Genomic DNA, 15,163 nt, shown 5'->3' on the forward strand with positions numbered 1-15,163 from the left:
AGCCGTCGAACAGCTTGTCTTGCATTTGTGATCACGCAATGATATTTGTTTTACCAAGCTCCTAATTGGTTCATCACTTTTAGCTGCATCTTGCTGGAGCCCGCACGATTGCCCGAATACAGACGGAAAGGTCCAGAGGTAACCCTGCGATCCCGTCTCTACCAGGGTAGATGTGCCGAACGAGCCTGCGTGGTCCGTACGGCTGATGATAGCATGATTTGTTCGCTTACCCTCGTCGTAAAGACCATCCAACCTTGACGTGGCTTTTTCGTGGAATTTCACGGTTTTCCGCGGTCCCTATTCCTGGCATGCGCCGGCTGCGCGTTGTGACAAGTCACCCGGGCAGAAACTACTTTCTTTCCCAGACTCCACATGAAAGCAGCTGCTTTTAAACAAGCAATCAGGCTTTGAGCTTGCGCAAGTCGAGACATCATTCATTGACCGCCGACTACCACACCAGAACGAAATAGCGTGCCGCAACCATGGACAGCACCGCAGGCCTATCGGTCCTCAACCCATCGCCCAAAAGGGCATCTGGACCAACACTACTACACAATCTTGTACGGCCTGCCAGCGAGGACATTGCGCTGGAGCACCTCTGCGGAGGTGAAATCACCAAGCTCTCCTACAATTCACTCCACGAAGCTTCTGATGCATTGGCATCTCAAATCTCTCTGTCGTGCGACTCTGTCCAAGGCCAGCTGATCGTACCTGTTCTTCTACAGCAGTCTCCAGATCTATATATCACGCTGCTAGCTATTCTCAAAGCGGGAGGTGCATTCTGTCCTTTAAACTTAGACGCTCCTGCAGAAAGAGTTCAGTTCATATTGAAAGATGTCGGTGCCAAGGTTGTCATTACTAGTCCAGAGCTGTCCTCTAGGATACCCACAGATACAGGAGCCGCCATTCTTCACGCCTCCGACAACTATGAAGTCGCTGGCCAGCATCAACAGGCCACCACACGGCAGCCCACGCCGGACAGCTACGCCTATGTAATGTACACGTCGGGGTCGACCGGCACGCCCAAAGGTGTCTCGATATCCCATTCTGCTGTCACGCAAGCGCTTCTCGCCCACGACCCTCACATCCCGCGCTTTTCAAGATTCTTTCAATTTGCAGCGCCAACCTTCGACGTCTCCGTCTTTGAGATCTTCTTCCCTCTTTTCCGCGGCCAGAATCTCATCAGCGCTAGCCGGCAAGAAACACTGAACGACCTTCCCGCTGTACTGCGGCATATGAACGTCGATGCTTGCGAGCTTACGCCGACAGTGGCAGCAAGTCTCCTCCGAAAGAGAGAAAATGCGCCCCAACTCAAGCTCTTGCTGACAATTGGAGAGATGCTGAACCCGCTGGTGGTGAGAGAGTTTGGCAGCTCTGGGGACAGAAACAGCATTCTGTGGGCAATGTATGGCCCGACGGAGGCAACGATTCACTGGTAAGCTGAAAAGGTCCTCGATAAGAAAATACTTGGTAGCTGTGCTAACGCGGTTTCAACAGTACATTACAAGGAGACTTTCAATCAGACTCATCTACCGGAAACATCGGAACTCCGCTGGAAACTGTATCCTGTTTCGTCATCAAGCCAGTGACCGACGGATCTGACCCAGCCGAATTCGAAGTACTCCCCATGGGACACATTGGCGAACTCGCGGTTGGTGGACACCAGCTTGCGTCCGGGTACCACAACGATGCGCTAAAAACGAACAATGCGTTTATCAACTCACCATACGGGCGTGTATATCGCACCGGCGACAAAGCCAAACTTAATGAGGATGGGACCCTCGAATGCTCGGGGCGTATATCTGATGGGCAGGTCAAGCTGCGGGGGCAGCGTATTGAGCTGGGAGAAATTGAGCATGCGGCCCTAAAGACGAGAGGATGCCACGGTGCCACTGCAAGGGTGATTGGCGCAATTTTGGTCCTCTTCTGTGCCGTGGATGAATGTGTCTCGGAAGGCGATATTCTTGACAACTGCAGTCAGTGGCTGCCGCAATTCATGGTACCTGGCGAAGTGGTACTTTCAGAGGAGCTGCCGAGACTACCCAGCGGCAAAGTCAACGCAAAAGAACTTCAGAGGCGATTTGAGCAAGCAAAAAGCCAAATAGCAGAATCCGACGACCTCGAAAAGACTACAGAGCCTGAGCTACTGCAGGTTCTACAGGATTATTTTGGGTCGCAACTGAGTCTTCAGACCGAGCTGACCCGGGCTGGACTAGACTCCCTCACATCGATCGGGCTTTCTTCTAGTTTGCGACATGTTGGGTACAATATACAGGCTGCGTCGCTGCTGAGGCTGAAGAACATCAAGCACCTCATTTCCTCGATATCAAGATGTGATGAGATCGAGGAAAATGGCAAGAAAATTCGGCCGACGGTCAGCTGCCTTAAGAGACTGGCCGAGATCAAGTCTGAAGAACTCGAGGCCGAAATCTCATATCGCAAAATTCAGGACGTCCTCCCTTGCTCCAATTTGCAAATTGCCATGCTCTCTGAAACAATGCGCAACCCTGAGGCGTATTGGAATACTGTGGTTCTTCAACTGTCTACGACAGCGGCTGCTGATGAGGTACGGCGGGCCATCCGCGAAGTTGTTCGGCAGAATGAGATTCTTAGAACTGGGTTTCTGCAACATGAGTCCGAATTTTATTCTATTATCTTTGATGGTATAAACTCAAATTGCATCACGACATCGAGCGGAAGCGGCCTGGCAACGGCAAATAAATCCAGTGCAAGTTTACTACACCCATTGCAGATTCACATCACCACAATTGCCGAGGAAAATATGCACAGCCTCCAAATATACATCCATCACGCCATCTACGACGGCTGGTCTCTGGACCTTCTGAAGTCTGATTTGGCAAGAGCCATCGACAACAAGAAGCTGCTACCGACACGGGCCCAATTTCGAGACGTGCTCGCCTTTTCCTTGTCAGAGGAATGTGAACAATTCGACGAAAAAGCCAGAGTATTCTGGGCTGACTACCTTTTTGGATGGAACAAGCCCCCCTTTCCTCGACTTATTCCTCGGACATTATCTTCCAAGAAAATCCAGTCAAGAACATACAGACATTCGCACCCGAGCTTGTCTAATCGCGCATATGCCGGGAGCGCCCAAGTACCATTTCAGGCGGCGCTTGCACTGGTCTGGAGTGGTATCCTGGGGTTGCAGGACGTCGTAATAGGCTCTGTAACTTCTGGTCGCACGATTCCGGTAAAAGGCGTCGAAGGGATCATGGGACCGTGCATCAGCTCATTGCCGCTTCGTGTCAATATGGAGCGTATGGCTACTATCGATGATCTTGTTAATAGCATATCATCGAGCAATCGACAGATGATGGAGCATTCGACGCTGTCGCAGCTTGCCGTCAAGAAAGCTGTGAACATGTATGGCGCTGAACATTTATATGACGTACTGCTTGTCTACCAAGAGTCTCTTGAGCAGCGAAAACAGACAAGCAGCGTCATCAGGGAGATTGCGCATATTGATAGACTGGAAACCAAGTTAGTGCTCGAAGTGCAGCCAGTCCAGGGCGCTGTCATACTCCAAGCGACCTTTCACGATGACTATTTTCCGTCAGATCTGGTGGAGAAAATGCTGAGACAAGTTGGACTACTATCCTCAGCTATCATTGAGAGCCCACATTCGCCATTAGAGTCTACGCGATCATTGAAAGCAGACATCTCTGCTTACAATATGGGGCTGGAAAAGATGAACCGCAACTCACGACTGGATAACCTTGCTGTCGTCGTGGAACAAGCAGCGACTGAGCATGGTGACCGCCTAGCAGTTTCTTTTGCTACGAAAATATCAGCTGCCTCCTTCAAAACAGCAACAATCACATACAAAGACCTCAATCGCAACGCGAATCGCATCGCACACTTTCTATTGAGTCAGAAGGTGCACTCCGGTGAGGTCATACCTATCATCATGAACAAATCTATACGCCTCTACACGGCCATCCTGGGTATCATAAAAGCTGGGTGCGGCTACTTGCCGTTGCTACCTTCGACACCAAATGTAAGAATATCGGAGATTCTTAGCCAGTCAAAGTCCCGCCTCTGCCTTGCTGATGAGGATTCTCTGAGAGATGTTCCACTTTCAACCGCTGTCCGAACAATCCTCATCGATGAAGAGTCAATGGAAGACTACTCCGCTGCTGACCCATCGGTTCACATCAAAGACAGCAACGCGGCCTACGTCATCTACACATCCGGAACAACGGGCACCCCAAAAGGCGTCACTGTCAGCCACAAGAATATTGCTAGCAACGTCACCTACCTTGGAATTGAGTATCCAGACGCTAAGAAGGGAACGTCAAAGTTCTTGCAAGCCTGCTCGCAGGCATTTGATGTCTCGGTCTTTGAGATATTTTTCGCATGGCATAAGGGTATGTGTCTGTGTGCTGCGACAAATGATGTACTATTTGCGGACATTGAGGAGACCATCCGCAAATTCGAAATAACCCACCTCAGTCTGACACCCACAATTGCATCGCTTATTGATCCATCCAACGTTCCCAGCATCGAATTCTTGGTGACTGCTGGAGAGCCCATGACTAATGCTGTCAATGAACGATGGAATAAGTTTCTGTGGCAAGGCTATGGCCCGTCGGAAACGACGAATATCTGCTCCGTCAAGAAGATGTCACCATATGACTACATTGAACATCTTGGACTTGTCTTCGGCAACACTTCCGTTGCTGTTCTGGAGCCAAAGGGTTTCTCAACGCTTCCCATTGGCTGGGCTGGTGAATTTTGTTTTGGCGGCGATCAAGTTGCGACGGGCTATCTCAACATGCCGCGCCTGACTGCGGAAAAGTTCTTCCAGCACTCAGCTTATGGCAGACTTTATCGCTCAGGAGACTTTGGCCGTATGCTTCCAGATGGATCCCTGGTGATTCTGGGCCGCATTGATGACCAAGTCAAGTTGCGAGGGCAGCGCATCGAAGCTATAGAGATAAATGGCATTGTGTCGAGGATATCTTCCGCAACTGCAGCCGTCACACTTGTGCTGAAACGGAAAGACTCCATGGGTGAATGGCTGGTGACATTCTACGTCAAGGACAAGGCCGTCGAAGAATTCTGCATCTTGGATGCAGACACAGCCACAAAAGATGAAGTCTTTGCAGAGCTGCATACCAAGCTGTCCTCGTACATGGTGCCCTCCTACTTGATCCCCGTTTCGCGCATTCCTCTTACTCCCAGTGGAAAGGTCGACAAACGAGCAATCAACGCTGCCTTTGCGCTGCTATCGAAAGACTACCTGAAGACAGTTGCCCATAATACGTTCACGGAGGATGATGAAGACTGGAATGACGTGGAGCACTCCATTGCCTCGCTGATGGCCAGCTCTCTCAAAGTGTCCCGCGACGATATTGGCAGGTGGACGCCACTCGCGATTCTTGGGCTGGACTCACTCTCAGCAATTCAAGTTTCTCAAAGTCTGACGAAGGAACTCAGCACAACGGTGTCTATTTCGTCCATTTTACAGCATCCGACCGTCGCACAGCTTGCCAGAAAGCTGCAATCTAACCGAGGAAGTGGCAATGTCACCCCTGCAAGTGAGTATTTTGATGCCAAATTCCTGGAATCCGTCAAATCTATGCTTGCAAAGGAAAGCAAAGACGTTGTCGAGATTCTACCATGCTCTCCACTGCAAGAAGCCATGGTGTCTCGGGGAAAGTCAAATTATTACAACAAGTCGCTTCTGCGCCTTCATGTCGATCCCTACGAGATGAGAGGCTACTGGCAGCACATGTGCGAGCGCCACAGCATTCTGCGAACGTGTTTTGTGTCTACGAATAGCTCGACTTACCCCATCGCGCAAGTGTCACTCGCTGAATGGGAGCTTCCATGCCATGAGTTTACAGTGACGCAGCCATCCCTCGAGGGCGCTATCCAGGAGCATCTCGGCCTGGTACCAGAGCCACTAGATACAAGTACCCCTCCTCTATCGTTGGCTTTGATAAGGTACGGAGAAATCAACTTCCTCTCTTTCATTTGCCACCACGCGCTGTACGACGGAGTAGCGATGGAGTGCCTCTGGCGTGAGGTAGAAGCTCTTGCTCGCGGCGAGCAGCTGCGGCCGCCTGTTGCTCAAGGTCCATTCATCACCGAGATTTTGAAACTGCCCGGTACTGGAAAGATATTCTGGAAGCAGCAGCTTTCAAATTTCCAGCCATCGCTCCTGTTCCGCAAGCCCAGCGGAAAGGCTGTCCAGCAAGTCACACATACACTCACTGTTGAAAGATCGCTACACAAGACCCAGCACCAGATAAAGTCGCTTGGTATTTCTCTTCTCTCTCTCTGTCAGGCTACTATGGCGAGATTGCTGGCGATTTTGAGCCAGAAGAGCGATGTTTGCTTTGGCAACGTTATGAATGGGCGAACAATCGGTGTCGAAGGAATCGAAAGGCTGGTGGCGCCTTGCTTCAACACTGTGCCTATTCGTCAGGATTTGCCAGCTTCGCTGTCCAATATTGATCTCGCAAAGAACTTGCTGGCTCTGAACACGCGTATGCTCGAGCACCAGTTCACCCCTTTGCGCCAGGTTCAGAAGATTGCGGCGACTGAGACAAGGCATCTTTTTGACGCTCTGCTGCTCGTCCAACAGCCGCTGCAAGAAATGGATGTCAATGTGTGGACGCTAGAAGAAGACGCTGGAGTCATGGACCTTCCATTAGTCTGTGAAGTCACTCCTTGCCCAAATCTCAATACGCTGGTGCTCGACGTGCATTACGACATGTCTGCGGTACCTAATATCTTGGCCGCAGGGGTCGCTGAACTGTTCAAGCACATACTCTTACAAATTCTCGAATCTCCCCATGCAGTGTTGGACAACCGCCATATCCCCGAGTCGCTGCTTGATCAAGTTCGTCTCCGGCAGCTGTACTTCTTCGAAAATAATGAAGACGAGTATGAGAAAGATGGCAGCGACTCCACCTGGTCCGAAGAAGAGCTTGCTGTTCGAGGTGTTTTGGCTGAACTATCTCAAGCCCCCGCTCAGCGCATCGACCGGACTACCAGTTTGTTCAAGCTCGGTCTTGACAGTATTAGTGCTGTTCAAGTAGCGGCGTTCCTTCGCCAGAAAGATTACTCCATTTCTGCATCAGACATTATTGAGTGTCAGAACTGCTTGAAGATCGCCAAACGGATATTTGACAACGGCTATCAACCAAAGAAGGAGCTGAAGCTGTACGACTTTGCCGCATTTGATACCGATGTGCGTCCTTTGCTGAGCATCACCGAGGACGGGTACGAATTACTCCCCTGCACGCCCATGCAGTCCGCTATGCTCTCCGCTTACGTTTCCTCTGATGGAGTGCATTATCTCAATGAAATAACCCTTGAGATGAACGATAAAATCACTGCTGCATTAGTGGTCGAAAAGTGGACGCAGCTGGTCGCTGCCCATTCGATGCTCAGGACTGGCTTTGTTCCAGTTCGTCATACCGACTGCGCCTACGCCATGATTCAATATGGAAGCGTGAGGAGCGAACAATTCGTATATATTGAGAATGACGAGTTTAGCCCAAGATGCTGGAAGAAGAATGCAACAAAGGGTATACAAGCAGCCTTGCACTTGCCGCCGTGGAGGCTGGCGGTTGCGATGATGGATGGTGTGGTTCGGGTTCATCTGGTCATGCACCACGCGCTCTATGATGCAACTTCACTTCAAGAACTGTTGTCCAATTTTGGAAGACTTTTGAATAGTCAAGAAATCCCGTCCGTGCAGGATGTCCGTGTTGGTCTTTCTAGAGTGTTGCAGCGCAGCGCAGAAGAGCAGGAAGAAGCTTCTGCATTTTGGCGACAACTGGGAGATCAGGCAACAATTAACCGCTTCCCGCTTCTTACACCACTCAGAGAAACGAACAGAGTTATACTCATTGAAGAACTTCCCTCCGCACTTACAAGTTCCGATCTGCACCAACTGACGAAGAGCTTGGGGATCTCTGTGCAGACAGCGATCTTGGCGTCGTGGACTAGGCTCTTGTCAGGCTACAGCGGAGAGGAAGCAGTCGTCTTTGGAGTCACATTCTCAGGCAGGACGTGTGAAGCCACCCTCAGTACACCTGTACCGTGCCTGACAACTGTACCGGTCGTTGCTCAGAATGTCGGGTCAAACAAAGATCTTTTGGATGAAATGATGCGATCGATCTCCAGTATTCACCAACATCAGTTTCTTCCACTGAGCCGCATTCAGAAGGAAATGGGTCACCCTGCAACGCCACTCTTTGACACACTTGTTGCATATCAGAAGATTGAGGGTGAGACTGGCGAGCGACCCTGGGTGCAGAAACAAGACGATGCAGCTGCCGAGTTTCCGGTGTCGCTCGAAGTCGAACCCGCCAGTGACGGCAGTATTTGCCTTCGACTCACTTGTTTCAGTGACATTATACCTTCCGAGCAAGCCAGAATGCTGTTGCGTCAATTTGACGCCACCATAGAAGATCTGCTCCTAAACCCAGACGGCCACCAGTACAATCTACACAGACACCATCCGCAGATTTTCGCAATATCCGCACCTTTGGAACCTACTATGAATGCGCCTGTCGAGCTTTTACATCAATTTGTGGAACTCCAGGCGAAGCTCAACCCAAATAAGATCGCACTGGAGCATGTCAGCGGATTCCGTGGCAAAAAACCAATCCGCGATCGATGGACATTCGCTCAAATCGATTCCATTGGTAACCAGGTGGCAAATATGCTGTCAAGCCGAACTGAAGCTGGAAGTATCATTGCAGTTCACTTTGACAAATGCCCTGAAGCGTATTTTGCGATCCTGGGCATCTTGAAGTCAGGCTCTGCATTTGTCGCCCTTGACTTTAACGCCCCGAATGCTCGGAAGGAGTTTATCCTACAAGACTCGCAAGCCCCCTGTCTACTCACCAGCCATGGTAGTGTCATTGACTTTGCAGCGCCTTGCCCTGTCATTGTAATTGACGATGCCCTTCTCGCAGACTACCCAGAAGTTTCATGTGAGATCAATGGGGCTCTCTCTCCTAGCAGTACTTGCTATTGTTTATATACATCAGGAACTACGGGCACTCCAAAAGGCTGCGAGATTACTCATGAAAACACAGTCCAGTGCATGATGGCGTTTCAAGACCTCTTTCGGGGCCACTGGACAGACGATTCACGATGGCTCCAGTTTGCGGCGCTGCATTTCGATGTGTCGGTGCTTGAACAGTATTGGAGCTGGTCCGTTGGAATGACAGTCGTTGCCGCGAAGAAGGATTTAATCCTAGACGACCTCATCGGCTTCATTAATAATGCCGACATTACACACATTGACTTGACACCGAGTCTGGCCAGACTCACTCACCCCGACACAGTTCCCGGTCTTTGTCGCGGCGTCTTCATCACTGGCGGAGAACAGTTGAAACAAGAAATTTTGGATGCGTGGGGGTCCAAAGCCGTCATTTATAACGCCTACGGCCCGACGGAAGCTACGATTGGTGTTACTACCTACCAACGCGTGCCGCAAAATGGCCGACCTAGTAATATCGGCAGACAATTCCGAAATGTAGGGTCGTATGTCTTCCACAAAGATACGGAGATTCCCGTGTTTCGAGGCGCCGTGGGAGAGCTTTGCGTCAGCGGCAAGCTTGTCGGCAAGGGCTACCTTAACAGGCCGGAGCTGACAGACACAAAGTTTCCGACCCTGGAAGCCTTTGGTGAAAGAGTCTATCGGACCGGGGACTTGGTTCGCATCATGCACGACGGATGCTTCGAGTTTCTTGGTCGGGCCGATGATCAAGTGAAACTGCGCGGCCAGAGATTGGAATTGGGTGAGATTGATCATGTCATCCGGTCTATCAATAACATCCACGATGTGACTACACTCGTCATAAAGCACAAATCAAGTGGAAAAGATGTGCTTGTCTCTTTTATCGTGGAGAGTCAAACGAACGACGCGCCGCTAGCTGTTGTTGAAGACGGCAGTGGTGCCAGCACCGATGCGAGGAATATTTGTCGAGACAAGCTCCCTGGATACATGGTTCCGACCTATTTCTTGAAGCTGCCATTCATTCCTCTTTCCCCGAACAACAAGGCAGAAGCAAAACAACTCAGGAAACTCTTCTTGGAGCTTTCGCAAGAAGAATTGGTCAAATTCGGCTCCGCCACAGTGCAGCGCAACCTGTCCAAGGACAGCTTAAGCTATCAGAAGCTCATCTCCTCGCTGGCACAATTCTGTAAAGTGGATGACACGGCAGTTGAAGATTCTGTAAGTATCTTTGATCTCGGTGTCGATTCAATCACGGCCCTGTCACTCTCCGCCTTTTTGGTCGAAAGAGGGATGTCTGCTGCCTCACCAGCACTCATCCTTCGCAACCCTATTGTGGCAGACCTCGCCATCGCGCTGTCCACAAACTCCTTCCACGACGCATCAGCAGAGCTGAGGCGAACCAAACAGCAAGCCCAAGCTTTTGAGCACAAATACAGAGCGCGTGTCTGCAGAGACTTGTCCACCTTACCGGCGTCCATTGAGTATATTTACCCATGCTCTCCGCTACAGCAGGGAATGCTGGCAAGAGCCGCAGTTGAAGATGACGAGGGTGCGTATTTCAATACTTTCAAGTTTTACTTGAAGCCCGATACTTCTGTGTCATTGTTGAAATTCGCATTCAACTCGCTGTTTGAGCAGGAATCTATCCTTCGGACAACGTTTTTGCATACCCCTGATGGGTATGTCCAAGTTGCGTGCAAGGGAGCCAGCCTACCATGGGAAGACCGTCGTCTTGGTGGAGATGAGGAAGTTGACGATGTTGTTGACTCGCTGCGACAGACATGGATAACGGACAACATTGTTCGTTTGCATACACCCGTCAAAGTTGCCTTCGTCACTGGTGCGAGGGTTAAAATGGTTGTGCTGCACATTTTCCATGGCTTGTACGATGGCACAAGCTTCGATCTGATGATGCACCGGCTTGTCAATCTCTACCATAGTTCCAAAGTCAAAGCAGGCCCATCTTTCGCAGACGCCCTCATTCACGGACCACTGAGAAATCACGAACACATCAAACAGGCGTGGATGGAGCACCTGGATGGCTGGTCTGACGCCTCAATATCTCTGTCTCAAGAAAACAAAACCGTTGTCCCGATAACTAATGTTCGAGTCCTTGGCCTTTCGAAAACCGAGCGGATTGGATCATCCAAAAATGTCACCATGCAGTCTTTACTGCTTGCTGCTTGGGCGGCCACCCTTCAAAAATATAGCCGCGGCAATACCACTACGGGGGTCATCATTTCCGGAAGATCGATCGCCCTGCCTGGCATAGAGCAAACCGTCGGGCCAATGTTCAACACGCTCCCGTTCTTTGCCAAATTCTCGTCGGCGTCGACTTGGCAGTCCCTTCTTCAGCGATGCCAGGACTTTAACGGAATGGTTCTCGAGGATCCTCATGTCCCGTTGCAGCAGCTGCAAAAGTGGTCGTCCAACAGCAAACCATTATTCGAAAGCCTCTTTGCCTACCAAATAGAAGACAAGACGACACCAAAAGATGACATGCCATGGGATATCGAGGATGGCGGTTTGCATCCCGACTATCCCTTGGCCTTGGAAGTCACAAAACGATGCGACGATACTATTCAGGTACTTGTGGTCGCGAAGGGTGGCTTGACAAGTGAATCAGAGTTGGAGGGTATACTGGATATATTTGAAGACATGCTCGCAAGCATTGAAGAGGATGCATCTATACCTGTTCAAGTGGAAATTGCCCAGCTCGATGCCTCGGGAGCGGAGCAGGCGAGAACGATGAGTGAGGATGCACAAGAGGGTTGGGGCCTGAATGCGGAGATTCTGCAGCGAGAAATTGGAGCTCTATCCAGTGTATCTGATGCTGACATTGCGCCCTCTACCACCTGGCTTGAGCTCGGCCTGGATAGCATCGACGCGGTCCAGCTCTCTGCTCGTCTTAAGAGACAGAATATGGTGATCAGCCCATCAGCAATTATGAAAGGACGCTCGATGGCATCTCTGGCGAGCTCGCTATCACAATTGACAAACGTCCATGAGTTAGATGAGATCAGCAATCTACAAGGTGCAAAATCCAAGCTCCGCCAATACGTCGAGGCGACTGGCCTTGACAAGGCACAACTTGACGATGTCCTTCCAACAACGCCGCTTCAAGACGCCATGGTATCTGGCATGTTGGATTCCGACTTTACGTGGTATTTCAATCATGAAGTACTCGAAGTAGCTCCCGGTGTTGACGTCTTCAAGCTTCAGGCCGCCTGGTCCAAACTCTTTGACGCATCCCCCATCCTGCGAACGGGCTTCGTGGAGCTTACCGATCCCCAAGCGCCGGCTGTCTACGCGCAGGTAGTCTACAAGACTTTTCCGGACATATCAACTGTGGCTCTAACGTCTGTGGACGAGCTTCAGATTATTCAAGAACAAAACAAATCCCGCGCCAGTCAAGATGCGGCCAAGAAAAACCTAGCGAGAGTTGTACGCGCCAGCGTTGGGGACAAGACATTCTTTGTGTTCTCCATTTCGCACGCTCTGTACGATGGATGGTCTCTGGGCCTGCTTCATCAAGATTTGAGAACGATTTACCATGGCAAAGCAGTCTCCAGACCATCGCCCGACCAATTCTTGTTCAAGTCGGTCAGTTCCCTCACCTCTGAGGCGGAGGGCTTCTGGGTCAATTATCTTGAAGGCGTGCGGCCGACAATTGTACCCCGATCAGAGCCTGATTCTTCCGATGGTTCCACATTGAAGGCGATTTCCTCCGTCGGATTCGGTGATATTAGTCGTTTCTGTCGAAAACAAAAGATTAGTCTTCAAGCGCTCTGCCAAGCCTGCTGGGCGATTATCCTCGCACGCAGAACGCGCTCGCTCGACGTTGTCTTTGGCTCCATCCTCTCGGGGCGCGACTTTGACGGCGCCGAAGATCTCTTGTTTCCCACGATGAATACCATCGCAGTCCGATGTATTTTGCACGGATCCGTCGGCGCATTCCTGCAGTACATGGAGGACAACCTCGGCGAGCTGCGGTCGTACCAAATGTTTCCACTCCGCAAGGCCATGAGAGCAGCCAAGATGGCTGGAAAAGACCTTTTCAATTCCTTGTTCCTGTTGCAAAGGTTTGACGAGGGAAGTAAACAGGAATCTCTCTTCCAGTCCGTTCAAGGATCGTCGGGCGTGGACTATCCGGTCTGTGTGGAAGCGGCGGCGAGTGGAGATGCTTTGGAGTGGACGGTGGCTTGTCAGGGCCAATCCGACGACGGCCAGTTTTCAGGAGATATCCTCGTGGAGCTGGATGCTGTTCTCGGCTACATCTTGAAAAATACAGATGAAGATGTTGTCGTCTTTTCGCAGGCAGGCACCCAAATCTGCGGATCAGCGCCTATTACTTTGATGGAGGATGACGATAAAGGCCCCCAAATCAACGAGACTACCTCTTACGAGTGGAATGACACGTCTACGACAATCAGAGAGGTCTTGAGTCAAGTCTCCAACATTCCAGAAGAATCCATCGATGTTTTGAGCACGCTCTATCATCTGGGTCTTGACTCCATTACAGCCATCAAAGTATCGACTCTATTGAAACTGAGGGGTGTATTCCTGCGGCCGACGGAACTGGTGCGCGCCACGAATATCGCGCATATGGCTGAGCAAGCAAGCACATTCAGTATCTCTGAAACATTCGAGACGGAATTATCTTGGACAGCGCCGAAGCACGTCAGTGTTGACGTCATTTTGAGTGAAGCTGGTATCTCTAGAGCCCAGGTCGCGCATGTCCTGCCCGCGTTGCCTATGCAGGTGTACATGATGAGTACATGGCAAAACACCAATGGCAAAATGTTCTGCCCAGAATTCACGTACCAGCTTTCTGGACCCCACACCGTCGCAGACGTTTATGATGCGTGGGCGCAAGTGGTGGCGCAGCTATCAATGCTGCGCACATGTCTCTTTGCTACTGGAGAGCAGGACCTGCCGTTTATTCAAGTCTTGCTCAAACCTGATGTCCCTTATGCTGGGATACAGCCATTTGTGCGTCTCGAGGTAGATCACAATCTTGAGTCGTCGGGGACAGTGTTGCGGCTACGCATCCACCATGCGCTTTACGATGGAGTGAGTCTACCTGCCGTCATGGATGCCCTTGTTGGTCACGTAAAAGGAACGCCGGCGGTAAGCGACACAGTTGGAATTCGGCAATGGACGCGCATGGTTATTACCAGACACGAAAGCAAGCATCACTTAGTGCGAAAGGCCTTCTGGACCAAATACCTCGAAGGATGTAGCAACTCTGCCACGGAGACTGACACCACCGGACCAAGAACGTCGCTGCTCAAAGAAGCCGCCGTCTCCAACACCACAACTCTGGGTGCGCTCGCCGCTACCCATGGCATCAGTATGCAGTCCCTTATCCTCGCTGCGTATGCGCTTTCCATTCCCCACGCACCATCCTCAGACATTGTGCTCGGCCTCTACCTCGCCAACCGCACCGAGGATCGCATCCCGACGACCCTACCCACACTCAACTTGGTCCCGCTTCGCATCATGGCTCGCGACGGAGATGACGTCTTGCAGGTCGCGCGGTGCATACACAGCGACATGCAGCGCATATCGACCGAGGAGCACGCGCAGGTCGGTCTGTGGGAGGTTGCGCAGTGGACGGGCGTTAAGGTGGACAGATTTGTCAACTTTTTGACGCTGCCGACTGTCGAAGACGACAGGGCAGATATTTCTTTGCGGCTTTTGCCGAGTGAATCCGTCGAACATGACGATAAAACTGCAAATTGCAATGTTGCTGATGCGTCGATTGCAAAAAATGCAATTCGTCATCTTTATCCAGTAAGTTGCCTTTTCTTCTTCTTCTTTTCGACTATAGTGTTGGAGCTACGACTGACAAGTTTTGCAGGACTCTGTGGATGTTGAAGTCGCTGTACGCAATGGCCAGCTTGACGTTGGTGTTTTTGGACCGCAGACACTCATCACGGAACAAGGTGCGCAGGAGTTGGTGCATAACATTGCGCAGAGGTTGAATGCTATCCAAGCGTTGCATTTAGCATGAGCATTCTAGCGATGATGGTTTTGCTTTTCCCTCATTTTTTTAGATTTCGTTTTTTTTTTCATTTTTGCTTCTTTATGCGCAAGTTGTCCATCATTTTTTTAGCATTACATATATACATTTTGACCTCACATCTGTAA

At 50.7% G+C, this 15,163-nt stretch overlaps 1 protein-coding gene across 1 annotated transcript; it reads left to right on the forward strand.

The window, feature by feature from the left end:
• Window positions 1-482: 482 nt before the first annotated feature.
• On the forward strand, window positions 483-15,026 carry LMH87_003379 (uncharacterized protein; the record flags this gene model as incomplete). Its single annotated transcript, XM_056192366.1, has 7 exons — window positions 483-1,435; window positions 1,498-8,978; window positions 9,084-10,893; window positions 10,951-14,002; window positions 14,046-14,083; window positions 14,290-14,806; window positions 14,874-15,026. The coding sequence occupies 7 exons, from the start codon at window positions 483-485 to the stop codon at window positions 15,024-15,026; spliced, it is 14,004 nt and encodes a 4,667-aa protein (XP_056048168.1).
• Window positions 15,027-15,163: the final 137 nt, after the last annotated feature.

The sequence above is a fragment of the Akanthomyces muscarius genome, chromosome 2 (assembly GCF_028009165.1).
Source record: "Akanthomyces muscarius strain Ve6 chromosome 2, whole genome shotgun sequence".
Classification (NCBI taxonomy): domain Eukaryota; kingdom Fungi; phylum Ascomycota; class Sordariomycetes; order Hypocreales; family Cordycipitaceae; genus Akanthomyces; species Akanthomyces muscarius.